This window comes from Cololabis saira, chromosome 23, assembly GCF_033807715.1.
Source record: "Cololabis saira isolate AMF1-May2022 chromosome 23, fColSai1.1, whole genome shotgun sequence".
Taxonomy (NCBI): domain Eukaryota; kingdom Metazoa; phylum Chordata; class Actinopteri; order Beloniformes; family Belonidae; genus Cololabis; species Cololabis saira.
Genome location: NC_084609.1, coordinates 27060385 through 27087594, shown reverse-complemented (window position 1 = coordinate 27087594; position 27210 = coordinate 27060385). Strand labels below are relative to the sequence as shown.

General features: G+C 41.4%; 3 protein-coding genes across 3 annotated transcripts in view; 1 reads left to right on the top strand and 2 right to left on the bottom strand.

Moving 5' to 3' along the window:
- The window catches only part of plxnc1 (plexin C1), a 44028-nt gene extending 42421 nt beyond the window's left edge, over window positions 1–1607 (top strand). Inside the window, exon 31 of the mRNA XM_061714708.1 lies at window positions 864–1607. Coding sequence (XP_061570692.1) covers window positions 864–968 — 105 coding nt within the window. The 3' untranslated portion in view covers window positions 969–1607. The remainder of the gene's footprint in view (window positions 1–863) is intronic.
- On the bottom strand, window positions 1353–10232 carry cep83 (centrosomal protein 83). The gene is made up of 16 exons (XM_061714710.1): window positions 10099–10232; window positions 8555–8759; window positions 8269–8419; window positions 8012–8104; window positions 7098–7229; window positions 6741–6992; window positions 6523–6654; window positions 6047–6161; window positions 5686–5830; window positions 5333–5482; window positions 4507–4582; window positions 4252–4409; window positions 4039–4168; window positions 3854–3957; window positions 2907–3081; window positions 1353–1776 (listed from the first exon to the last, which is right to left on the bottom strand). The coding sequence occupies exons 2-16, from the start codon at window positions 8752–8754 to the stop codon at window positions 1651–1653; spliced, it is 2139 nt and encodes a 712-aa protein (XP_061570694.1). The 5' UTR covers window positions 8755–8759; window positions 10099–10232; the 3' UTR covers window positions 1353–1650.
- Window positions 10233–12991: 2759 nt separating this feature from the next.
- Window positions 12992–24024, bottom strand: hcfc2 (host cell factor C2). The gene is made up of 15 exons (XM_061714615.1): window positions 23828–24024; window positions 22248–22396; window positions 22014–22174; window positions 20292–20494; window positions 20106–20190; window positions 19920–20017; window positions 18785–19015; window positions 17777–18063; window positions 16582–16678; window positions 16226–16281; window positions 16015–16173; window positions 15214–15411; window positions 13244–13541; window positions 13082–13154; window positions 12992–13001 (listed from the first exon to the last, which is right to left on the bottom strand). Exons 1-15 carry the CDS (start codon window positions 23982–23984, stop codon window positions 12992–12994), a joined length of 2262 nt encoding a protein of 753 aa, XP_061570599.1. The 5' UTR covers window positions 23985–24024.
- Window positions 24025–27210: the final 3186 nt, after the last annotated feature.

Genomic DNA, 27210 nt, shown 5'->3' with positions numbered 1-27210 from the left:
ACACCGGACATTAGAGAAACATAAGAAGCTCCATCACGCCCCCCGGTGTGTTTTTAACCACTTAAATAAATGGGAGGGTGTAAAAGTTACCAAAGTAATATTAAAACTTCCAAATACAAAGATTAACAGATTTTGGTTCCAAACTAGCTCAAGTATATTCCAACATTAAGTTATTCTCATGTAACTTGGTACAGTTGTAGTCAAGGAGTTGCTGAATCCAGGCAGTGGTTTCTTTATGCATAGATGCTATCATGGTGTTTCCATTGAGTAAACTAAAAAAATATTTTTTTTTCCTTTGGTTTATCACAAATTGCTCAGGCATGTGAACATTCACAACTTTTCTGACACTAGAAAAGTATGCTGTGGGGTCTTAGTTATCCAATGAGACCAAGATTATGCATATTGTCCTCATAATTGTGGAGATATTGTTGATTTAATTTGGATAGGCCTGTTTTGGCTAAATTCACCTCCAAAATACCGAGGGGTGAACAGGTTAAAGTCACAACAGGCGTTAGTAGCAACAACCAGAAGTGACTTCACTTGTGACATTGAGTCACATGGGAAATTGACTGACTGAAACAACCTCAGCTCCCTCGGCTTTGTTTGTCAGCTCATCGTTTCCTGTTCTTTTGTTCTGTGGAACCCTATTTTTCTTTTTAACCAAGGCTGTTTAGGGTGGTTCACCGATGGCCGATGGAAATCAGCTTGTGGGAGAGACAATCTAAGTGATAACACATCAGCTTTAACGTAGTGTGATTTGGAGCAGTTTAAAAATGGCGATGCTGTGTTTTATCATGTGATATGCGTTAAAAGCACTCTTGAACACTCTTCAAAACTTGACAGAACTTGTGCCTGTTCCACAGATCAAAGAGAAGCTGGACTACAACGGAGCCCCCGCTGAGCTGACGGAGCAACTACAGCACGTCAAAGAGTCATTTGACAACCTTAAGAGCTGCTCCTGGAGCTGAGTCACGACTCCATGAACTATGACTCAGTAAGAGAAGAGACGACTGTCGGGAGCAGGACTGATGAGGTCGCATTTATCATCTGCAGCCACGGACACGGAGCAGAGTTTCAACACGCTCAGAGGAACTGACGACCGTGTTGGGAAACAACCGAAATTTCTCTTATGTCAGATGAGGAAAGAAAAGACTTTCTGCCCTGAAGCCACACGACTGTGCTGGAAGCTGAGACCTGGGACGTGTTTGACTTGGGTTAAAAGCTTTGACATAAACTTCCAATGAAACCATTTTCAGTTCTGGATCTGCTCAATAAAAAGCAGCAGCACTGATGAAGTTAATGACCGGATTCCAAATGAGTCACAACAAAAGTTGAGCATTAAAATCTTTTAGTGGTAATATATTTACAGTCTGTACAATGAACCTGTAATTTACCGCCCTGCATGTCCTTTAACACCTAATCATTTTTCTACAATGGCTCAAGAGCAAATGTAAACAATCAATACAAAATTAAACCCTGAGAATGTCAAATTTCATATTTTGTAAATCTTTTGCACATGTAAACTGGACGGGGAAAAAACTGTTTTTTTTTAAATAATGTTTCTATTTCCATAAAAACACTTCTGGTGCAATTGATTGTGGAAGCGTGTCTGGTGATTGTGCTGATCTTCTCCGGGGGGAGCAGCGCGGGTCAGAGATCGGCCAGGGGAGAGTCATCTCTGTCCTTCTGCACCAGAGATCCCAGCTCCTCCAGCTGCTGCTGCTGAGCGCTCTCCAGGTTCTCCAGCCTCCGGCGCAGCAGCGAGAACTCGCCCTCCTGCCGGGGGAAGAACAGATGCATCAGGTCCCAGAGCTGCAGCAGGCCAGCTCTCCTGCAGCTCACACAAAACACCTTTCTTGTGCAGAAGTGTCAGTGTGTTATTTCTCGTTATTTCAGTTAGTGAACTGAAGGTGTGAACCATTTAATCATAGTTGAAGTTGAACTTGTGAAGCTGCTGCTTCGTAGCTTGTACCTAAAGTTACTTTTGTCAACGAAAATTATGACTAAATATTGTCGTCAACGAACCTTTATCACCTGTGGAAAACGAGACGCAACAAAAATGCTGGTCATGTGACGATAACATTAATTAAATATATAATGCAATATCGTAGAGGAATAAAAACAAGACTAAAATGTAGATTACAAAATAAAAACTCTGCTAAAATGTGTCTTCATTTCCGTTGACCAAAACGAGACGAAATGTTCTAACAAAGGTCCTTAATGTCCATGTTTTCAGTAGTTTCTCTGGTTTAGTTCTGCTGGGTGACGTTAGTCCTCAATCCCAGTCGCTGCAGCGGGGAATCAGATCCAGAAGATGCAGCTGCAGAGTTAGAGGCTGATGCCGTTAACGCAGAGCTCTAGGTTCACGTCCATTAAAAACAAAGTTACATAGAGAAACGCGGGGATCTGCTCTGGGGCTGGAGAAGAAGAAGAACCATCTTTGGATACACTTTCCTACATAGACGTGGAAAAGAAAACCCAATGTGTCGTGGAAAAAGAAAAAGACGGGGAGAAATGCGGAAAAATAAATATTGTAAACTCAAATTTGAGTCTTCTGTATCTGGAATTAATGTTTTCTTGAGTCTATAAGGTAACAATAATATAATAATAAGATAACCCTGTTTGAATTGTAAAATGGGTTTGGATAAATACTAAAATGCTCAGACTTTTAGTCGACTAAAACTTGACACAACTAAAAGGAGAATGAACGTGACTAAAACTAATAAAAACTAAAATGATAGCTGGACCCAAAGACTAGACTAAAACTAAAACTTAAACAGGCTGCTAAAAACAACAGTAGTTGCACCCGCCCACAGAGACGCATGCTACTACCTCTCACAACTGTGGGTTTATTCTGCATTCTGGTCAAGTTCCTCCAGATTCACCCGGAGGACGGTCATGCTTACCGGCTCGGTAGACAGCGGCCCCTCCGACCCGAAGAGGGGGAAGGGGTTGGGCGAGGGGGTCAGGAGGCCAGGGCCGTGGACGCCAAGCAGGAGCCGTCGAAACTCGCTGTGGCGTCGCTGCATCTCCTTCAACCGCCTGCGGACCTGAGCTTGCTCCTCGGAGAACGCCGGACGCCTGGATGAACGGAACGAGATGTTTCATGAAGCCGACTCGTCCAGGACTTCATACGCTCATGACAATAAACGTTAACAAGCAAGTCACCTCAGCAAGAAACGGTGTAAAACCCTTTTGCTTTAATTTACTATAAAATGTGATCTGAACGTTATCCAAGTCACAACAATCAAAAGCAATGTGATGCTTCCTCTCTACACGACAGCTCCAGTTACGGCCTCGGCTCCGACTGAGCACTTTTTCTGATTCCATTCTCACGTGGATTTTCCTGGATTCTTGGGTTATTCTTCTGCTGCATCACCCAACTTCTACCAAGTTTCAGTTTATGATCAGTCCCCAATGTTGAACTGTAGGAACTTCTGGAAAAATCACAAATATTCCAGGCTTTGAGCCAAAGAAACAGATCAGTTTCATGATGCTCCCTCCACCCTGCTTCTCCCTGGGGATGATATTTCAACGTTGCCACGCTGTGACTTTTCTCCATCATACCAAGGGTTAATCAGTCTGTGGGTTCACTCACTTTTTCCACAAGCGCTGATCATGTCCAGAGAGGGTGTTATATGGAGACAGAAGAAACTAAAACATCTTCTCTATATTTGCTGCTTGGAAGAAAATCAGATCACATTTGATGCTAAATTAATGAAGACAGTTATTTCCAAGGGATTCCTGTACTTTTCCAAACTAATTCTGTGGAAATAAAGCAGTAACACAGCTGTACCATAGCAGGTTTAAGTTTCATGCGTTTTAGTTTCACGATGACAGAGTTTGTGTTTACTTTTTGGCAGCTGCAGCCTCCAGCTCCAGCTCCTCGGTCTTGGCCTCCAGCAGCTGGATCTTGTCCTGCAGCTTCTTCTCTTTGTTCTCCGTCTGATTCTTTCTCTAAATGACACAGACATCAGGTCAGGCCTCCACTACCTTCTCAGTGTCAGTGCAGTGGGAGGTACGAGACGGGGGCCGTACCTTCTTCTGAGCAGCCGCTGCTCTCTGCAGCTTGTCTTTGACCTGAGAGTATTTCTGCTGCAGCTCAGCCTCTCGCTCCTGCAGCTTGTGTTTGTCCTCCAGCCACTCCACCCGCCGGTCCTCCACCAGCCTGCAGCAGGAGTACACAGAGAGAAGGTTTTAGGACAGATTAGGACAAACCCTTCCCTCCTGTGAAGACGTGAGCAGCTGCACCTCTCTGCCTCCTGCTGGCTCCTCTCTGCCTGGGCCCGGGTCGCCCTCAGGTCCTCCCTGACTCTGTCCAGCATCTCTCTCAGCCGCTGGTTTGTCTCCATCAGGTCACTTTCAGAGTGCGACAGCGTCCCCAGCTGGATGCCCAGCTCCTGGTTCTGCTGTTGTTTAAATATATATGTAAATATACTGATTGTCCCTCAGTCTGTCATCTTTTTTTCTTGGAAAACTAAATGGATCAAATCTATTTCGACCTACCCGCTGTAGCTCAGCCATCTCTGACTTCTGTCTGTCCAGCTGCTCCAGCTGTGTGCTCTGCTGCTGTAGTTTATTTCTGAAATATATTCAAAAAAAGACAAACTAAGAAAACCAAAATGGAAGAAATCATAGACTGTGGCTCGGGTGAAAATGATCACGCCGCCTCCATCTCAAATGGAGTCAAAAACAAATGTGGTGTCGTCTCCACCCACACCAGGGATCAGCAACCCAAAATGTTGAAAGAGCCATATTGGACCAAAAATACAAAAAACAAATATGTCTGGAGCCGCAAAAAATGTAGTATTAGTCTTGTATAAGCCTTAGAATGAAGACAATACATGCTGCATGTATCTATATTAGTTATAACTGGGGGAAGATTTTTGTTTTCATTATGCACTTCGAGAAAAAAGTCGAAATGTCGAGAAAAAAGTCAAAATTTCGAGAAAAAAGTCAAAATGTCAAGATTAATGTTGAAGTACAATCTTGAGAAAAAGGTCAAAATATCGAGATTAAAAAGGAAAGGAAAAAAGAAGAGAAAAAGAGAAAAAAAAGGATAAAAAAGAAGAAATAAAAGAGAAAAAAAGAGGAAAAATAGAGAAAAAAATAGAAAAAAAAAGAAAAAAGAAAACGAGAAGAAAAAAGGAAAAAAAAAAGGTCAAACATTTTTAAAAAAGCTCCAGGAGCCACTAGGCGCTAAAGAGCCGCATGCGGCTCTAGAGCCGCGGGTTGCCGACCCCTGACCTAGACTGAGCCTCAGGCTTCAGGTGACCCCCAGCGACGCCTCGACCCCATCGGCTGGATGTGAGCGGCTCGGCAGGAAGCTGACCTGAGGCTCTGCAGTTCTCGGCGTGCCGCCTCCTCGCCCTGCTGAGCGCTGTGGACGCGCTCCTCCCACTCGTCCTTCAGAGCCTGATCTGAAGCGTCCTGCAGCGCCCGCTGCTGCTCCAGCACTGCCAGGCGGTTCTCCAACTCCAACCTGACACAACAGAGCACAAGACACCTTAAAATGACGTACAGGAAACGTGTTGTAGTTCTTATTCCTGTTTTACCAACAGAGCATTCAAACACTTTACTGGACTGATGAACATCAGTGACTAAAAACTCATCTTCCCATCATCTCTGTGGTTCCAGCCTCCTTTCTAAGAGAACACCAGCTGATGTCTGGTCTCAGGAACTCACTTCTCCTCCTGCAGGGCCGCCGTCTTGCGGTACTCCTCCTCCTGAGCAGCCTGCAGCTTCCTGACCGTCTCCCTCTCTTTTTCCACCAGAACCTCCTTCTGTCGTTCCACAGCTGCTTTTAGTACCTCCACATCAGTCTGCAGACCTGAGATCCACAAGTTACTGTGAGACATCTGTAAACCTTTGTCACAGTCAAGTTAAAAACACAAGCGGGTCCGTCTCTGCAGACTTGTTAGAAAGAGGGAGTCGGGGTTGGAGGAGATTCTCACCTTTGACTTACGGACAAAACCTCTTAATGTGCAAGAGAAAACTGAAATAAGACTAACAGAAGCTGAACTCTGATGAGGACAGGGATCCGTACCGTCAATCTGTCCCTGCAGCGTGTCCCGCTCTCTCTCCACCTCCCCTTTAGAGCGAGTACACTCCAGTTTGACACCAGCAACCTCCAGCTTATGTGAATGCTTCAGGCTCTCCATCTGGAACCAGAGGAGACAAACCTGGACGGTCAGAACCTGGACAGTATGTCACGAGAAAGTCAACGCTCTCTGGCTTTAGGCAGGAACTAACATGGTGTAGAAAAACTGGAGACAGAAGAAGATTTTGACAGTTTTGTGGAAGGTTTCTGGAAACCGTCCACTGCTCTGCACCCAGTCGTGAATATGAGGCTGTAGTGCTGCCAGTAAGATCACTTTTTAATCACACTTTTGAGAGGAAGTAATGATGAGCGTCTGTACAACTAACTAAACCTCTTCTGATTTACACTCGTAACCAAGTGGAGGACGGCATTCAAGCGTCACCACTCAGGGCTTTGACCCCTCTGCAGCGCGGCTTGCGTACCTGACAGGTGAGGGCGTTGATCTCCCTCTCAGCTTTGTGCAGTCGCCCGGTGAGGTGACTGTTCTGCTCGTTGCTCAGATGGAGCTCGCTCTCCATCCGCTCCAGCTGCATACGCAGCGACTGGCGCTCCGCCTGTCACGACAGATACACAGTCGTTACCACGCCGACCTTTGACACCGTATGAGGATGATGTGCCGTGAGGTCTGCTAACGTCTCACCTCCAGGGACTTCACCGCCGCCTGAGACTCCGTCAGCTGTCTGACCTGGATGCGCTGCACGTTCTCGGCCTGCTGGCCCGAGTTCTCTTTCTGGGCGCGGAGCTCGGCCACCTCGGCCTCCAGGCCCTTCAGCCGCAGGTGCAGCTGGGCCTTCTCCCTCAGCAGAGACTCCACCCGCTTCCCATCGCGCAGGGCGTCTGATCCCTGATACTGAGCCACCATCTCCTCTCTGTCCTTCTCCAGGCGAGACACCTGACGACACAGAGATGGGTTTTCTCATAATTTAAATTTAATGAGCTGTCAGAACTATTAACCAGCGGTACTGGTTAGTTTTGAGCAGCACACAAACAAACCCACCTCTGCCTCATAGCGCATGTTCCTCTCCTCCAGCACACGAGCATGCTCATCTCTCTGGTGCTCGAACTGGGACCTGATGAAGGTGAAGTCGTAGCGCAGCTTGTTGTACTCAGACCGGTACCTCTCTGCCTCCTACGTGAGGATCCCATTAACAGCCAATCAGAGAGGAAGAGAGCAGAAGGAGCAATCAAGGAGACGGAGCACAGACGCAGATGATTTTAAAAAGGCCCTTGATGCAAATCTCACGACTGTTATTCTGGACTTAATGAAAGAAGCTGCTGATGCGGTTGGGTACAAAGGTGAAAGAACAAAGCTGTTTATTATTTCAGGCTGAAGTTGATTTTTGTAAAGGAACATTTTTGTTAAAATAATTTGTAAATTGAAAACCTATTATGTGACACGGTGAGATTTTTTTGTTTGTTTCAGGCTTTATTTTTCAAAGGAAGGAAGCAATCCATGTATTTATTGGGCCAAATAGTTTTTGTCCACAATTAATTAAAAATTATTTTTTGTTGGAGGGTTTTGTCCTCCCTCTCATATACTGTTTCAAAGTAACATTCTGGGGTTAAAACAACTCTTGGGTTGATTACTAGTTGGTGAGGAATTTCAGCTTTCCTTAAAAACCAAAACCACTTTAATCGAAGCAGTTTTGAGCAAAAAAGGAATAAATGTTTGCAAGAATATGATAATTAATGTTTGCACTTGGACTGCACTTGGATTATTTTTCTGAATTAGTAAACATGAAGTGAACAAGTCTAAATGTGGTGTATTGCTCTTTTTTCCAGATATTTAAGGACAATTTTATCGTACAGAATTTCAGCTTTAACTATTAAGGTATGAATTATAGCCAGCGTAAAACAACAATACTAATCAACATTATAAAATATAGTTTCAGGTTATTTTCCTTGCTGTACCTCTTCCAGCTTGTTGAACCTCTCTCTCACGGGAGCCTCCATCTCCTGCTGCACCTGAGCTCTGAGCAGCTCCAACCGCTGAGGCGTCATCACCTGGTCCAATCACAGACACACGGAAAAAGATAATTCACAACATAAACCAAGAATCAAACTGACTCCATGTTTGAAGTTTTTAAAAGCCGACACCAACCTCTGCCCAGTTAAATGTGAATGTAAAGCTTTTAACTAAAATAACTCATCTTCTGAGTGAGGTGTACCTGCAGCCTGATCTCCTCCAGCTCCCTGGTTTTGTCCAGTAACTGTCCTCGCAGCTCGGCCAGCAGCAGCTGCAGCTTCTCCTGCTGAGCCTGTCTGTCGCTCAGCAGACGCTTCAGTTCGGTTTGTGCGCACAGGAACTCATCATGCAGGCTGCAAAACAATACTTGCAGTTTCCTAAATACTATCATGGTTCTCAAATACATTATATATGATATATTAATAGCTGAAACAAATCAATAAATCTACCCCTCAAATCCCTCTGTGGTCGGTTAGATTTGACGGTACCTGGTGTGTTCAGCCTTCAACGCCTGGTAGTTGGTCCTGTGGTTTTCACACTTGATCCTCTCATCAATAAGCATCTTCTGCAGCTCCAGCTCTGCTCCGCCCAACCCAGCAGTCAAGCCCAGCATCGCGGCAGACTTCCCCATCCCGGGCTCCAGGTTTGGGATGAGCGGGACCGAGTGGCCGAGAGCGGAGGACGACATCTCACCTGACAGGAGGGAGACGGGAGCAGGTCAGAACAGAGAACCACGCCAAGCTGCCTCTGTATCCAGAGAAAGACTTGTGATTATCTTTAATCCTAAAAGGAAAGAACTGCTCTCAAAGATGAGTTAAGTACTTTTTGAAGGGCAGATCTGCGTCCTGGCTTTGTTGTAGTTAGTCACCATGGTGTCTCAGAGAAACCACTCATTACAATCACAGCAGCCTCTCAGCCCCAATCAGCCCCAGGGACTGGTTAACTCTCTCCCTGCAGCTGCCTCTGTTGTGGAAACGCACGTCTTGGCATTTTAGCTTTATTATTATGCAGCTATTAAGTCTCAGAAACCAACCCTATTCTGGACAGGTGATCACAATGCAACAAGCAGAGACAGTTTTAAAAGCAACTAAAAAGGTTCCTTTTGGGTACAGATATAAACAATGTTTAATATATATGTTTCATATACATTGTGTTGTACTGTATAGAGTATGGAATATACAGCTCAATGTAGTTACAAATTGTGATAATTACCACCTATAGTGCACATGTAAATTAAAATATCAAGTGTTAAAGGATGAAATTCTTTGTTTTGTTAAACTTCTCTTGAAGTGTTGTTTTTTTACATGTACAAAAATAAAATTAATCAAATCAAATCAATGTATTGATGTGGGTGGGGTTAGTGGAGTGATGTAATTGTATTTACTTATGTATTCATATATTTAAGTATTATATTATTAAGTATTATATGACGTATATATGTAAATGTACTTTTATATGAATGTACTTTTAATCTTCATGGACCCCAGGAAGACTAGCTGGTGTTTAATGGCAATTAACAATCCAGTGTTTCTGATCAGCTTAAATGAGTAGGATTTTATAGTTTCTGCTGGATCTTAAAGACCAACAGCTGAGACGCCAGTGTATATGTATTAACAGCATGACTGTGGTCGTGTCAGGAGACGTTTAAACCTAGACAGGATCATAAAAGAGTATTTGTTGTTGTTATTGTTGTTTTGAATGTCGCGCCGTCCATGCTAACTAGCAGCTGCGCTGCGTCCATTATCGGACACAAGCTCTCATAAGCTTTAATTATAGATTACAACGTTAAATGTCATTCGTTTTAACAGCTCATACAGTTATTTATCTTAGTATTGAGAAACTACTATCATTTTATTTGATTAAATCTAGAGAATCAAACGTTTATCTACAACTTTGACTTTAGCTCATTAGCAATCTCGTAACCCTCCGTGTGCGACCCGAGCCGTAGTTTGGGGGTTTTGGAGCAAAAATCAAGCCCAGAAAGTATTAAAATACACGAGGGCTTTATTTACAAGCACGTCGAAGAACTGACCTGTTTTTAATCCCGGGTCTTTAGTCCTTCCTGCTCTGTTCGCCAGCTAACGCTAGCTAGCCGGCCTGTGAACTACAAACCGATGCATCATGGGAAATATTTCCCGACAACCATTGCTGCAGGTCCTGACGTCACCAAGCAAGTATTAAAAATAATCTTTTATACTTGTATTGTATTGCATGTTTTCGTGTGTGTACATTAGTGCGTATTCACATATATTGTTGGATCATATCAGAATAAAACTAAACACAACTTTAACACATCAGAAAATCTGGGAAAAATGCAAATCAGACTAATTGAGGATATGACATCCTTGTTTAAAGCTCTGGTGTAAACAATCTCAAACAATCTCTGAGGAACCTGGAAGTCCTTCATACTCAAGTCCTCCCCACACCTGGATGAACATTATTTGCCAAGAATGGAAACCAAGTTTGCAGAAGGCAGCTTTGATCATTGCTCAAAACTATTGTTTCTTAGAATCAGATGTAAGACGCTTTGGATAAAAGCGTCTGCTAAATGACAGTAGTAGTAGTTGAACGGTGACAACAGATTCAGCCTCACCATATCCTCTAATATAGTAACACTGCTTGTAAACATAATATATTATTGAAGGATGTATGTTGCTTTGGTTGCAGCTTAAAAAAAAAACAGAATTCAGATTATGTTTTTTTTACGAGCTTCAACTAACCGCAGTATAATTTAAGCACAAATGTCTCCCTTTACACACCCAGTATCTAGGTATTTTATCTGTGGCTTGTTGTACTTGCAGTGTTGAGAATGTGGAAGACTGAAGGATTCTTCACTTTTTAGGTTTACACTCTGTACCACTGACTTTTATAGTTTGGCAGGTGCTTTAACCATTAAAAAAAAAAAAAAAAAAAAGACAAGTCTGCAAACACATACTAAAGATAAAATATACATTGTGTACAAACTGAAACAGCTGACGAACAAAAGCATCTTATGTTGGTAAAATCTAGTAAACAATTAAAGAATCCTTTCACAAAAAGAAAGCAGGTTTTTAAAACATGAGGCGCTGCATCTCTTTGATTTGAATCGGTGGCAACATCACTAAGAGTTTGCACTTTGAGTTCAGATTATTAAATATGAGGGACAAAATCATCTAATAAAGAAGTTGACTGGCATGATATATTTATGGGAATAAAATGTTATGAAAAAGCCAAACATCTTCCACTCATTAAACTTTACTACTGAATTCACGTGATGGGTAAAAGGGATACATTAGTTTAAAACACAGCTACACTTCTTTTATTTTATTTGTCTTTGTTTAGGGGTGTAAAATATTTAACAGCAAATCTGCTGCGACAGTGATGCCGCAGCGAGTTGGGGTTCTGGTTTTGGCCTTTACAAGATAATATGAGCCAGACCATTTCTATTTTTTCTGCCTGACACTATCCAGTTGCGGTCACTCGTGAGCCATCATGCTGCACCAAAGAGACTTATTTACAGTGAACATTGACTGTGATGATCATCGCCAGTCAAACCAAAGAAGAAAATCAAAGAGCAAAGAAGTTTTTCCTGAGAAATGATTGTTTATCAGCGATCCTCTGCGTACGTTTTAAGAACTCTTCCTCTAAATCAAATCAATCCCATTACAGGAAAGTCTGCTAAACATCCAGGTATGGCATGTGGAAATACATCAACCCCCAGAGCTGCTCTATATCCGCTGATAACCACTAAAACAATCAGTCATGCCTGATTAGAATCACAGCAATTCTATTTTTGTAATAACCACATGCCAACCTGTAGAAGAAACTCAACCGCTGAAATCAACGACACTGCGACTAGAAGATGTGAAGCAGAAATGTATTTATCTTTCCTCTCATCCATCCTCAGTCTGTCAGTTGCAAAATGTTATGTCCCAGATGACAAATACCCTCGAAAGGCCACATAACTGATGTCAGTGTTCTCATTCCATTTCTCAGTCAATATTTTACAGCCGACTGAGGAAAAAAATTTAAGTAAAAAAACAAAACAAAGCATGGCTTTTTCCTTCAATTTACAAACAGTTAAAATCAAGAGAGAATCAAAGCAGAAATAATAAAGACATGCAATTAATGTCAATAACTATAAAAAAGCAGCACAGTCTAAAAGAAAACAATTTTTTTACACAAAAGTCGAACATTTTCTGAGTTCTTTATGAAATATAAAACAAAAGTCTCCCTTTTTAGTCATGTTTTCACCCCCTGCTCAGAGCAGCTGGTTAGAGGAAGCACATGACTCCTGAATCTCGTTACACCTGCCGGGGTAGCGTGGCCAACCGACATGTGAAACTTGCTTAAAAAGATGAATAATTCTACTCTAATGTGGGTTTGGACGCAAATGGCCCCCAAACAAAGTTTACAAGGTTGTTTTGTCTCTGTTTTGGTTTCTGGTCCCTTAAAACAGCACTAAAATATGCACTTTAGCTCAGTCGATGTTTTTTCCTTTTCTTTATATACTGTACCTCCTTTAAAACAAACTTTGGTAAAAGATCCGCATAAAAGTCTTTTACTTTACCATACTGTAGATACACTTTTCATAAATGTATTGAATATTAAAAATGTACTTGGGCTATGGGACATTTCTTACATTTCTTCTTTTCGTCCATTTTACTCATTTAAATCAGTAGTGGTTAGTGATTTTTAGCACTAAAGCATTAGAATTAAAAAATATGTTATTAATCTCCATTATGTCACATATAATTTACCAAAATAAAATATCTAAGTGGTAAAAAACTTCCTGTGAACACACAAAACTATTTACAGGTCAATACTTAAATAGATTAAAAAATAAGTTAAAAGAGCCGTTTAGGACATGTACAACATCTGAGTTGCCAACTTCCTGAGTCAACGACGTCTTCCGCCCCGACAGGTCATCGCTGGTCCAAACCGCTTCAGCCGGAGCTGCAAGACAGAAACAAGGTCAGATGGGTCTCAGTCTGAAGGTTAAATGAGCGTTAAACACGGGACGTGCGTGTGGTTACCTGTCAGCGGCGTCCGGGTCGGCCTCGGCGCCGCTGTCTGCTGTGGACGTCGATGTTCGTAATTTAATCAGATCTACAAAGACAGATGTGGTCAGTATCCACCATGAAAACATTTTAGAGTTCGGAATAAGAAAAGGAAAGGAAGAAAAAGAGTCCCCGTACCTTGAATCCAGCGGATCTGCGTGGCGGGGCCGTAGCCCTGCTCGTTCTTGGCAGCGATGCGGAAGACGATGGCGGGCCGGTTGGACGCGGAGCTGTCGATGTGGGCGTTGTCCAGGTGGGAGGAGCTGACCGAGCAGGACGTCTTGGTGCCGCGGTATATCCGGATGAAGGACATCTGGCCCGGCCGCTCCGAGCTGGCCGCGCGGCTCTTCTTCACCGCCATGTACATGGAATACTCCAGAATCCGGCCTGACGGAGACGAGGGAGCCTCCCAGTTGATCTGCACCGAATCACTGGCCTAGGCAGGAACAGCACAATCAAGACACTTAGGAACATTTGGTAAAGCCATCTAACACATTAATCAAACAAACATCCCCCAAACCCTCTCAGTGTTTGAAAGTTTAAAGGGGACCTATTATGGCATCTAATACCTATTTTAAACAGGCCTTGAATGTCTTAAAGGGATTGTGACATGAAAAACACATTTTTCTTGATTTTTTGTGTTTTGTTGGGTGTCTTGACATCAATTACACCCAAAAAACAACGAACTTTTAACATTCAGTGTATTGTGTGCTTTCTGGGATTTTCCACATAACTGTGCAAAAACGGCGCACCTGGTTTGGTGGCAGATCGTTACGTCAGGGCCCGCTAAATCACCGCCCCCTCCACCCAGCTCCCTGCCTCCTCTCCTCTCCAGCGCACCATAAAGGCTGATTTATGGTTCCGCGTTACACCGACGCAGAGCCTACGGCGTAGGGTTACGCGGCGACGCGCACCATACGCTGAACCCTACGGCGTAGGCTCTGCGTCGATTTAACGCGGAACCATAAATGAGGCTTAACACGGAGCAGTTTAGAGCCTCTTTTGTTCTAATCACCGGAGGAAAACTGCTAAGAAGACCCGCGGCCACTGACTGGACTTAAGATAAGGGGACAGTGCTGCTTGCATGCCTTTATTTTTATGATTGTTTGCTGTGGTTCGCCCTCCTGCTTTTCCGTGCATGCTTCGCCTGTCCCTCTCGCGTATGGCTGGAGGAGGAGGAGGTTGGGAGGAGGAGCGGAGCAATGATTGACAGGAAGGGGGGGAAAGGAAGCATTTTTCACGGCGCAAAAAAACACTGTAATAAAAAGCCAGGAAAAGATTACTAGAGTGAAGTTTTTCTTGTTACACTCTTTTAGACACATTTGAGGGATGTTGGCCAAGACTTTTAATAGTGTTAAAAGCATGTTAAAAATGATGTCACAATACCTTTAAAAACAATCTTTTGATTGTTTTTGCTAAATAAATTAGAAATTCAGCCTCTGAGCCATGTCTTTATCTTCCCATTCTCCAACCTCATTATCTATGCAGGATTCTGAGTGGGCGGGGCTATGATAATGAGGCTCTGTGCTGATTGGCTGCCTGAATGACGCGATACACCGCTACGAAAAAATGGTGGAAACTCCAGCCTGCGGAGTTACATCGTGCAAACCACGCCCACAACTAAACACCGTGTCATAACTGCATGTGATGCGAGCGTCAGCGACAAAATCAATTCCATTGCTTTATTTTTTATTGGACTGTCCTAACTGGCCGCAGCGTGACGCAGCGCGACACGGCACGCCGTTTTGAGCTGAACATTTGACGGACCTGCTTCTATTTTCTTCCTGCCGCTCGCGTTGAAAGCCGGTTGAAAGCGCTGTAGGAAACAGTCATGGATGAGGAACGGCTGATCCAGTTAGTTGAAATGAGAAGTTATCTCTATGATTCCTCCTCATTTCACTACAAAAACCTTAATAAAGTGGCAGCTGCTGGAGGGAGATGGAAGTTTCACAACTTATTATCGAAAGCTTGTGTCTTTTTCATTTACCTTAATGTCTGACTAATGTGTTAGTCGGACGCTTGCATGCAGTTAGGACACGGTGTAAATCAAACAAACATACAAACATCCCCCAAACTCTGTGTTTAAAAGTTTAAATGTTGAGCGTCACCTTTGTGATTTTGACAGCAGAGGGCGCCCCGGGGAAGCCGGGCTGGCAGGTCTTGAACTCGCTGACTGGACTGAAGTCTCCCTGAGTGAAGCAGTTGATCCCTGCAACTCTGAACCTGTAGGTCTGACCCGGGACCAGCTCCTGCTTCTCCCGGCCCTGGTAGTCCTGAGGCCCCGGCAGCTTCCTGTGAGGGAACAGCTGGACGCAAGGAGAGGATGCAAAGATGAAGCTATGAGGAAATAAAGTTATGATAGTATCACCAAATACAGTATTCAGAAGGTGTAACTTAACATCAGCACAACCTGCTTTATTAACTACACCTCGGATTTAAACTTATTTCTTAAACTTACAACAGCCTCAACACAGATTCAACAAGGTCCTGGAAACATTCCTCAGAGGTCTCGGTCCATAGTTACGTGATGACATCACACAGTTGATGCAGATCTCTCGTTCCACCACATACCAAAACTGCTCCAACAGAGCCAGATCTGGTGACTGCCGAGGCCACTTTAGTACAGAAACCTCATCATCATATTACAAAAAAACCAGACTGAGATAATCAGAGATCTGCAGCACGGCGTGGTATTCTGCTGGAGGTATTCTGGGTATTTTCTCTTTCAGATTATTCTCTGCAAACCCTGGACGTCTCAGTGGACCAGCGGTTTCTAAAAGTCACTTAAATCCTCTTTCTTCTCCAGTTTGAGCTTCAGCAGGTTGTTAAAGTCCCTAAACACTGCTCAAATGTGATTGGCTGATCAGACACTAGTGACACTCAGCAGATGAGCGAGTGTTTTTAATTACCTCTTTGTTCATAGGGGTTCTGTTGCTGGCGGCCGACGTCACCTGCTCGCCGGGGGAAAAGAAGTGGCTGACCTCGCAGAAGAGCGTTTTGAACACGCCGACGTCGAACCACAGAGAGCCGTCAGGACTCTTCTGAACCTGCGGGGAACGGATCAGAGTCTCAGATTCAACCAAGCCAAGAGATCAAACCCCCTCCAGGACGTGTTCTGACCTGATCCGTGTGGGACTGTGGATCTCCTCGTACGTTAGCGGGAGCAGCTTGTCTGTCTGTAAAGAGCGGAATCAATCCATGTGAAATGTGCTTTTCTGACGCTGATTTATCTCTGACGTTGGAGATTGGAGCCGTCGTTACCTGGCTGCTGCTGAGCTGAGCCATCCTCTGCTGCTGACGATGATGAAGATGATGTGTCCCGTCCAGCAGATATGATAAAACACACAGACAGAGATGGGGAAATGTCAGAGAAACTGCAAGCCCTTCAGGGGCATCTGTTTAAACATTTCTACAACTTTGTGCTACACAGTGAATCCAAGTGAATCAGCCTCTGAGCGCTCGATGACAAAACTCACCGCGGCCAGAGTCTTTTGGCTGGTTCCCTCCCTCTGCTCGGGTCTCCCCTGGAACATTAGAGGACTTTACGGAAACATTCTGCTGCTGTGAAGAACCCTGAAATAAAAAAAATAACATTTAAAAAGGGAACAATTGAAGGAGCCTTTTAAACCTCATGCTCAGTCCTGGTTTCTGCCATAATTATATTTTCAATCAATCCAACCAGCAGGATCCCAGTAGGTTTATACAGTAGACCCAGTATACTTTATAGTTAAATTATTCTGCACTTTAAGAGTGTCTACTGCCAATTTCATTGTACTAGTTACAAAAAGAATAAAGACAATCCTGATTCTGAGTATTTCTTCATAGTCCTGAAAGCTTATCATCATCATTGATGAGTTTTATTTGCAGATTGAGGGGGACCGACCTGAGCTCCTCCACTTGCAGTCCTCTCATTCTGAGGTTGGAGCGAATGGATGCCTGCGAGAAAGAACGCTGCAGCTGACTTTGAGGAAAAACACTTGGTCTGTTGCTTTTATGCTCCTTTACACAAATATAAATCACATCAAAAGTCTTACTTCATTTAACCTTTGAATATTGATTCCATAACTGAACGTTTGTACTAAAGTTGCTTTTGTCAACGAAAATTATGACTAAATATCGTCAACGAACCTTTATCACCCCGAGGAAAACGAGACGAGACGCTACAAAAATGCTGGTCATGTGACGATAAAGATAATTAAATATATAATGCAATATCGTAGACTAATAAAAACGAGACTAAAATGTAGATTACAAAATAAAAACTTTAACATTGATGCCGTTAACGCAGAGTTCTAGGTTCACGTCAATTAAAAACAAAGTTACATAGAGAAACACAGGGATCTGCTCTGGGGCTGGAGAAGAAGAACCATCTTTGGATACACTTCCCTACATAGACGTGGAAAACAAAACCCAATGTGTCGTGGAAAAAGAAAAAGATGGGGAGAAATGCAGAAAAATAAAAATGTTGTAAACTCAAATTAGAGTCTTCTGTATCTGGAATGAATGTATTCTTGAGCCTATGAGGTAACGATAATATAATAAGATAACTTTGTTTGAATTGTAAAATGGGTTTGGCTAAATACAATCTTTGACTAAAATAAGACTAAAATGCTCAGACTTTTAGTCGACTGAAACTTGACACGACTAAAAGGAGAATGAACGTGACTAAAACTTATAAAAACTAAAATGATAGCTTGACCCAAAGACTAGACTAAAACTAAAACAGGCTGACCGAAACAACAGTATTTTTCTCTCTTGTTCACCTCTCCCGTGAGGTCCTCGTGCAGCAGAGAGCTCAGCTGGTTTCACAGACGGGTTTCCGACTCCAGCTCTGGCGGGACAGGCCGGCTGGAGCTGCAGGATGTAGCAGTCTGCTGCCGCCAGGGGGCGCCACGCCACGTGGAGCATGTTGATGGTGGACCTGATGAGCAGCACGGCCTCTGGGGCCGGGGGTAGCTCTGATGGTGGAGGGGAGGGGGTTAAAAGTACAAATACAAATACTCCAATAAAAATGCATAAAATATCAAAAGGATATTTCATCAAAGTGTCCTAGATTGTAAAAAGATGGAGGGGACATTCATGCATATGTTCTGGGAATGCGACCGTTTACAAAGTTATTGGAATTCAATTCATTCCCTTACACAATTAGTCCTGGACAAAACATTTGATTTAAGCAGTAGTTTATATTTATGAAATGACACGTAATTTACAACTAGATAACAAAAAAATGCAGGATATTAATTTTGATCACTTACTTTGCAAAGAAATGTATACTTTTATTTTGGAAGAACGATTCCCCTCTAGATCAACTCACAGCATTTCTACCCTTAGAAAAACTAACCTTGGAAAAATATAATCGTGGCCATTTTTTTTTGTATCTTATGTATCTGTAGGTATTTGAGTTTTGATGCCCCTATTGTTATTTACTGACTTTCGCTTACTTTTTTTTTTTCCCCAGTTTATTTATTTTATTTATTTATTTTTTGTGTATGTTTTTGTGCTTTTTTTTGGGGGGGGGGGGGGTAGGCGGGGGTAGGCACACGTGCACAAAAGAAAATTGTAGGACCTACCGTCATTAAGAATGTATCTGATTGTCTTTCTTAAATAAAAAGATATAAAAAAAAAGAAGTACAAATACACTGTAATGTTGGTATTTCCGCGGCGCTCCGAGATCCTCACCCGTCTCCAGGTACCACAGGTCCTTGCAGCAGACCTGGTAGTTCCAGCTCTTGCGGTATCCGTCCCGGCCGCTCCAGACGTACAGCCTGGAGCCGACGGCGACGCTGCAGTGGCCGGCCCGGGGCCGGGGCCAGCAGGCGTACTGGTCGTCCACCTGCGGGCCCTGGCTCTGCAGCTGGGACTCCAGGTCGTCCTGCTCGTCTGCAGCCAGGTTCTGCCAGCTCATGGAGTCTGTGGGGGGGGGAGCAGAACGCAGCGTCTCACTGTCTGTTTATCGTTTTTATTCATCCGTCCAAAACCAAATGGGAATTACTTAAACTTGAATATTCCTGACATTGAAGTATATATGCCTGAAATAATAGTAGTGATTTTTCTAAGCTTTTTTCCTTATTCTATTCTGCAAATTAATGCCATTTAAATCATCTGACGTGCTGATTCACTTCATTCCAACTAATGCAAAAACAAAGACGGTGTAAACATCGATGTCAAGAATGACACCAAGCTGCAGAAACAAATACCCAAAATATTTATCCAAAGCTCAGAAGAGGCAACCCCAAAACTTTTTATATTCATGTCTGTATATGATAAATCAAGAACTTCTAATACAGGACTGTCTCAGAAAATTAGAATACTGTGATTTTCTGTAATGCAATTACAAAAACAAAAATGTCATACATTCTGGATTCATTACAAATCAACTGAAATATAGCAAGGCTTTTATTATTTTAATATTGCTGATCATGGCTTACAGCTTAAGAAAACTCAAATATCCTATCTCAAAACATTTGAATATTCTGGGAATCTTAATCTTAAACTGTAAGCCATAATCAGCAATATTAAAATAATAAAAGGCTTGCAATATTTCAGTTGATTTGTAATGAATCCAGAATGTATGACATTTTTGTTTTTTTTAAATTGCATTACAGAAAATAAAGAACTTTATCACAATATTCAAATTTTCTGAGACAGTCCTGTAAATGTTGTTACTTCCCATAAATCATTAAATATATTCCATCAATTCCAGTGTGAAGTTTCCCAACTGGAACATATCCAAAGTACCCCAGCCATATATATCATCACTTTGCAAGTATATTTATGAATGATGCATTTTAATTCCTGCAACAGAAGTACAAACCTAAACTGAGAACACTTAAGGAGTTTGTGCAGATCCAGTCGAGACCAGTCTGTCTCTGTGACTCCGGGACAGGAATCCAGCCACCGAACACATACATCCTGCAGACACACGGACGAGCCACAGCTTTTACAGACTAAATCACACCTTCATGCTGACACACAGCCTTGAAAGGTGACAATCACTTACTTATTTCCAATGACATTGGCGGAGTGGAGACTTCTGGGAAGAGGAGTGGGACCTCTCGTCTGAGGCTTCGACCAAACCATCGAGTCTGACGGGGAGAAAAGGAGGTAAAAAGGTGAGGAGATTTGCACGCAGCAAAGCCTTTAGTTTAGAAACTCTTGAAGGAAAAAGAAAAAAAAATAGTCGCACCAAGGTCGAGCTGCCACAAGTCGTTTAAGCGGCACCCTTGCATCCCTCCAAAGATGTAGAGTTTTGGAGAACCGAGGCTGGTGCATCCGACCGAGGTGTGGGACTCGCGGGCGGAAGGACCTCCTCCCTTGGTCTCGGGGATGTTCCAGCCTCTCGCCCCCGACAACGCCTGCAGCTCCAGCTCATAGAAGTCATCCAGGTACCTGAAATTGTGAAAAATCAAATCCACTAAAGCAGAAATCACAAGAACGATAAGGAGAAGGTGTCGAAAAGGCTCTTTTCTTACGAAAATTACGATTGGAGAAACAGGCAGGGGTTTTGAGTTGTGTAGCATATGATCCAGGATTTGAGCCTGCTAGGTTGGATGGGAGATTTAAAGAATGGGCTAGAAGAGGTATCACGTCTTTCTGTTCTGTCACCTCGAATGGTCAACTCAAGAGCTATCAAGAAATTTCAGAAACATTTGGACTTGAAAAGCAGGATTTCTATAGATACCTGCAAGCTAGGGATTATTTCAATAAGGAAATACAAACCAAAACGACAAATGAACATAACTTGACTACTCTATTCTCTAATGCATACATAATGGGAGAAAATAAAAAATTGGTGTTGAGATTATATGGAGGTATACAAATGGCAAAAAAACACTTTACAATATATATATATATATCAAACAAAAATGGGAGAAAGAGTTAGGTGCACAAATATCAGAGGAAGACTGGACGGAGATATGTGAGACACAGGCAACCACTGCAAACTCAATAGCCCTGAGAGAGTTTGGCTGGGAAAAGAAAGCGATAACTCGTAGTTGGTTGCAGGCTTGTAGCACCCTATAATGTAATAATTTCCTGAAAATGTTATAACGCCTGAAAATGTAATAAAATTTGCACTTAACTCATTCGAAAATGTAATAAAGCCCAATAATGTAATAACTTCACCAATAATGTAATAAAATATCCTGACGGATATTGTAATAACATTTTTTACCAATAATATATAATACCTTATTACATTATTGGGAATTTATTACATGGTACTCAAAGTCTGCAATTTAACCCAATAGTCATTCTGGTGTTTCAAATCCAATGTATATAACATTCTTAGATTCTTAAAACACAAAATGTTGAATTCTGGACTGAAAATAAACATATTACATTATCTGTCAAGTATTACACTATCAGTTTTGAAAAAAAAGACCCACCTAAAAATGTAATAAATTCCCAATAATGTAATAAGGTATTACATTATCGGTAAAAAATTATATTACAATATCAGTCAGGATATTTTATTACATCATTGTTACTACATCATTGGATTTTATTACATTTTCGAATGAGTTAAGTGCAAATTTTATTACATTTTATTTTATTATTATTTTATTTATTATTACATTATAGGGTGCTACAAGGCTGACCCTCCAACAAAAGATCAGTGGCTGAAGATTGTAGAAGGTGTTTATTGTATGGAGAGACTCACTTTTGTATTGAAACTTGAACTGCAGAAATATGACAGGTACTGGGAAAAATGGATTATGTATGCACACTAATAAAGATATGACACCGTAAAAAGATGTATGGAAGAAATTGTATTGCCTTGACTTTGTAACACCCATGATGCCCTCAGGTTCTTAGTTGTCTGAATAAAAAAAGAGTAAAAAAAAAAGAAAAGAAAAGGCTCTTTTCAAGTACATTTCTGAAAACTCCAACAGTCCTGGCACCGTACCTTGGCACATTGCCGTTGGGGTCCTCGCTGTCGTTGGCCAGCCCTCCAAACAGGTAACACTTGTTACCCACGAGGGAGAAGCTGTGTCCGATCCGAGGGCAGGGGGGCGAGCCGTTCCTGGGAGCTCTCGGCTTCAGCTTCTTCCACAGCCAGCGACTGGCCTGAGAACAAACACCACGCTTGAACAGTGCCGAGCACACAGGTGTTACACTCCCACACACCGACCCGCTGTACCTGCAGCTCGTAGAGGCTGTTGGTGTATTTTCCGTACTCAATCATGCCGCCAAAGACCAGGATTCGGGAGCCTTCGCAGACGAAGCCATGAGCCGCGCAGCCGGGCGGGATATCACCCCTCACCGCCGGCAGGAACCACTGTTTAGAGACTGAAGCACAGACAGATGTCAGACAACTGGATCTAAGACGTACACACACAACAAATACGGCAGAGTGGAGGAAAGACAGCTGACTGAAAGCCTGAATTAAATATTAACTGGTTATTTTTAAAGTGGTTGCTCATTAAATGTGAAATCAATATATGTAAACACACTTAATAGCCAGTTTAACTGTATACGTTTGGAGGAAGTAGTTTATTACGCTGTTAAACTGTGCTAAATTACAGTATTTTTTTATTCAACCCAAACTGGGCAACGGAACTACAACCCCAATCCAAAAGAGTTGGAAGAGACTTTGTAAAATGGAAAATTTGAAAATCTCTTAAAATCATATTCTATTCAAGTTCAAGTACAGCAAATATTTTTCATGAAATTCTAAAATATCTCACTTTTGATGTCCTTTTATGTTGTTGTGAATGTTTTTTTCATGTTTATGTTGTTTTATTGCTTATGTTCTTTTGTGAATAAAGTTTGGTTGTGAGACTTATAAATCATTGCCTTCTGTTTCATTTACATTTTACACAATGGGGTACATTTTGCATTTGTTACAGGACTGAATCACTAGATTTGTAATTTATTGTATTAAATTTGACAAAACTGAACACAGTCGAAATAACAGCCCCCTCTGAGTTAATACCAACATGATTTTAACTTTCCTGTGGCAGAAATTGGAGTTTACCTCATCTTGTGAGATTTGAAACCTACTAAAACATTGCATCTGCTTATAAATACCTGGATACAACTAATACATGTCAACATATCAGTCCTTAATAGTTTCCAATGTCTACAAAGTGTGATACCTTCTGCTATTTTACAAAACTATTCTACGCATTCAAATATTTACATGAAACTGCTAGTGGGTTGGTGTCTTTTTTTTGCACCTAGTTATATTTTCCAAAAATACTTAAAAGTAAAAGATTTAGAGATTCTCTAGCACACAAAGGCTCATCCCTGATCATGGAGACACCAGGTGATGATTCATATGGAGCCCTATGCAGTTCTCTAGTACAGGGTGTTCAATACAAGTTTAATGTTCTCTTTTTCCACTAACTTTTATATTTGTTATATATATATTATATTTTATGTGTATGATATAGGAATGGACATGCTAACACCCCCTTTCCTTACTATTATTTTCTTGTTTGTGTAAAGAAATGTAGATACAGTAGGAGAATAAAAAGTAAACAAGGGTCCCTGAACGCACCACCTGACCCACTTCTGCAGGTCTGTTTAGACTGAGCGGTTCAGCAACACTATCCTGCTAAAGGGAGGAAATAGCTTCCCATTGAACATAAACAAGACTGTAAACTAATATGCATTTGTATTTTCTTCCAAATAAACCACGCATGCCCTCAGAAGTCTCTGTGATCACTTTCCCTGGGAGCTAAAAACATTAGCAGCTGTGAGCGCCTATCAGCTCACCGGTGTTGTAAACGTGCAGCTCCTCCGCGATGCCCTCGTTCCCTCCGCCGAAAACCACCACCAGTTCCCGGATGGCCGCGGCGCGGTGCCCGTGCCGGGAGCGGGGGACGACCCCGCTGACGTGCGGGACTTTGGTCCAGCGCGGTGCGGGGATCATGATGGCGGAGCGGGAACCATCATGGTGAAGCGGGGCGGGGGTTTGGCGCTGCGGAGCTTCAAACGACCAGAGAGGGCCGTGAAGAGGTCTCACTCCGCAGCTCTGCTGGTGGTGACATTGAACCAGCAGGGACAGAGTTAGTTTGATCATTGGTAAAACTGAATTATTTGATAACTTTACTTGCCCTGTTTATGATCCATTTGATATTGATAAAAAAAGACTTTTCTTCAGCTTTAAAACATAATTTAGTATAATATATTAATATATAGTACTATATCATAAGAATGAATGAATGAATGAATGAATGAATGAATGAATGAATGAATGAATGAATGAATGAATGAATGAATGAATGAATGAATGAATGAATGAATTTAGGCAAGGCAAGGTAAGTTTATTTATATAGCACAATTCAACACAAGGTAATTCAAAGTGAAAAGTCAAGTTAAATGTGAAATCAATTCATGTAAACACACTTAATAGCCAGTTTAACCGTATACGTTTTGAGGAAGTAGTTTATTACACTGTTAAAACTGTGCTAAATTACAGTATTTTTTTATTCAACCCAAACTGGGCAACGGAACTATAACCCCAATCCAAAAGAGTTGGAAGAGACTTTGTAAAATGGAAATTGGAAAATTTCTTAAAACCAAATTCTATTCAAGTACAGCTAATATGTTTCATGAAAATATCAAATATCTCACTTTTGATATGTTTTTTTATGTTGTTGTGAATTTTTCTTTTTCTTGTTTATTGTTTTATTGCTCCGGCTCCGGCTTCCTCCCACAGTCCAAAAACATGCATATTAGGTTAATTGATGATTCTAAATTGCCCGTAGGTGTGAGCATGAGTGTGGTTGTGAGCATGGTTTGTGTGTTTATATGTGGCCCTGTGATGGACTGGCGACCTGTCCAGGGTGTAACCCCTGCCTCTCACCTGAAATGAGCTGGGATAGGCTCCAGCAGACCCCCGTGACCCCGCAAGGGATAAAGCGGGTATAGATAATGGATGGATGGATGGATGTTTTATTGCTTATGTTCTTTTGTGAATAAAGTTTGGTTGTGAGACTGACAAATCATTGCCTTCTGTTTCATTTACATTTTACACAACGTGGTAAATGTTGCATTTGTTACCGGACTGAATCACTAGAATTGTAATTTATTGTATTAAGATGGACAAAACTGAACACAAGGCAAGGCAAGTTTATTTATATAGCACAATTCAACACAAGGTAATTCAAAGTGCTTTACATTGACATTAAAAGCGGCAAGACACAATTAGACAGTAAATTACAAATAAGATTGAATACAATTATGAATAAGATGATAAGAAAAGAAGTAAAATAATAAAAAGCACAAGTTGTTAAAAATAAGGGCAGTAGAGTACAGCAGGTAAGTATTTAATTTAAGACTACGCTTCAGTAAACAGTAATGTTTTTAGGCCTGATTTAAAGGATCTACAGTTGCAGCAGACCTCAGGTCGACAGGAAGTTTGTTCCACCGGTGAGGAGCAGAATAACTGAACACTGCCTCACCTTATTTCGAACATGTACCGTATATAAAAAATTAAAATAAAAATAAACAGTAACATCTTCATATGCATAGGTTCGAAAAAGGAGTAGGAAGAAGTTTACACTTTTTCCTAGTTCCTACCCCTTTATAACTCTATGAATTTACATTATTGCTATTATTATATCTACACATTATCCATATAAATATAGTCTATATAAATATTACGTAAACATGCCTATTACTACATAATTATCCATAAAAGTATATAGAAAATATACATATTACATAAATATTATATCAATATATAGAAAATACAAATATTATATAAATATATATAAATATATACTATATAAACTACATAAATATCCCTATAAATATATATATGCTACATACATAATAAATCTATAACATATATTACATAATTATAACTATCCCTCTCAACATATAATATATACTACATAAATATCCACATGAATATCTAAATATATCTTAAGCAAGTATAATATACCATATTTCCCTATTTTACCTGTCTATCACAATCCTCGTTAACCCATTTCCTCTTCCATATACCTGTTTATAAATTATTTATGTATCTCTTTTTAAACAGATTTATGTTAGTACTTTGTTTCATTTCCTGCTCCAAACTGTTCCACAGAGTCTCCACAGTTCCATATGCACATGCTGCACATTGTTGTTCGTACTTTATGTTTTCTAAAATTTAGTTCTCCCCTTAGATTATAACCCCTTTCTCTCTCTATGAACATTCCTCTGATATTTTTTGGTAGTAGATTATTCCTTGCTTTGAACATTATTTGCGCTGTTTTACCAGATCCATAAATTTCAGTGTTTGTGATTTTATAAACAGTGGGTTTGTGTGTTCTCTGTATCCTGCATTTATTGTCCCTATGGCTCTTTTCTGAAGTGCGCGGCTGTAGAAGCTTCTGTAGGTGTTTCCCCAGACCTCTACGCAGTAACATAGATATGGTAAGAACAGTGAACAGTATAGAGTATGTAATGATTTATGATTTATGATCCAGAATGTGTCTTATTTTCCCAAGAATTGCCGTGCACATGAACTTGAAACTCGGATATTCCGACTGGCCCAGCTCAGATGGAACACACTAAATCTCCGCCATTGGTCCATCTTCTCAATAATATACAATCTTTGGAAGACAAACTCACATTGTTTGCTGTTGGATCTCAGATTTTCAACATATTTAACAAAGATTATATCTTCAACAAAGTCAATGGGAGGGAACAAACGAAAGAAAAAAAAAGGACGGTCAACAGAATAAATAGAGATATTTTACTGTGTCCAGCCTGAAACACGCTTACAATGTATTTACTTTTTAAAAATGAATGAAAATGTTTATTTTATTCACAACATACAGTTCCATGTCCATGTTAAATGCGTGATCTTTTAAACAAGCTGCATTTGATCAAAATGAAAATGTTGGGCAACAGTTTGAAGTTACCGGAAGGCCTAAACTTGACCTAGTGTGTGTGTGTGTGTGTGTGTGTGTGTGTGTGTGTGTGTGTGTGTGTGTGTGTGTGTGTGTGTGTGTGTGTGTGTGTGTGGAAACAGGAACTCCTCCCGGTGAGCAGGAAGAAGATGACGTCAGCTGTCAGTTGGTTCTCTATGTGTGTGTATGTGTGTGTTTGAATGTGTGTGTATATGTGTGTAGTAAGAATTACAATATTTTACATGTGTGTGT

Bases quoted from the DNA above. Each gene is read 5' to 3' on its own strand.
- hcfc2 (XM_061714615.1), bottom strand. From the start codon at position 23,984: ATGATCCCCGCACCGCGCTGGACCAAAGTCCCGCACGTCAGCGGGGTC. The intron at 20,191-20,291 runs GTGCGACTATTT...TCTCCCCGTCAG, and splicing joins CTTGTGGCAGCTCGACCTTG to ACTCGATGGTTTGGTCGAAG. The intron at 13,155-13,243 runs GTACGGGGACTC...CTGTCTTTGTAG, and splicing joins GCAGATCCGCTGGATTCAAG to ATCTGATTAAATTACGAACA.
- cep83 (XM_061714710.1), bottom strand. From the start codon at position 8,754: ATGTCGTCCTCCGCTCTCGGCCACTCGGTCCCGCTCATCCCAAACCTG. The intron at 5,831-6,046 runs GTACGGATCCCT...TGTGGATCTCAG, and splicing joins GCTGCAGGGACAGATTGACG to GTCTGCAGACTGATGTGGAG. The intron at 4,583-5,332 runs GTCAGCTTCCTG...AATATATTTCAG, and splicing joins CGAGAACTGCAGAGCCTCAG to AAATAAACTACAGCAGCAGA.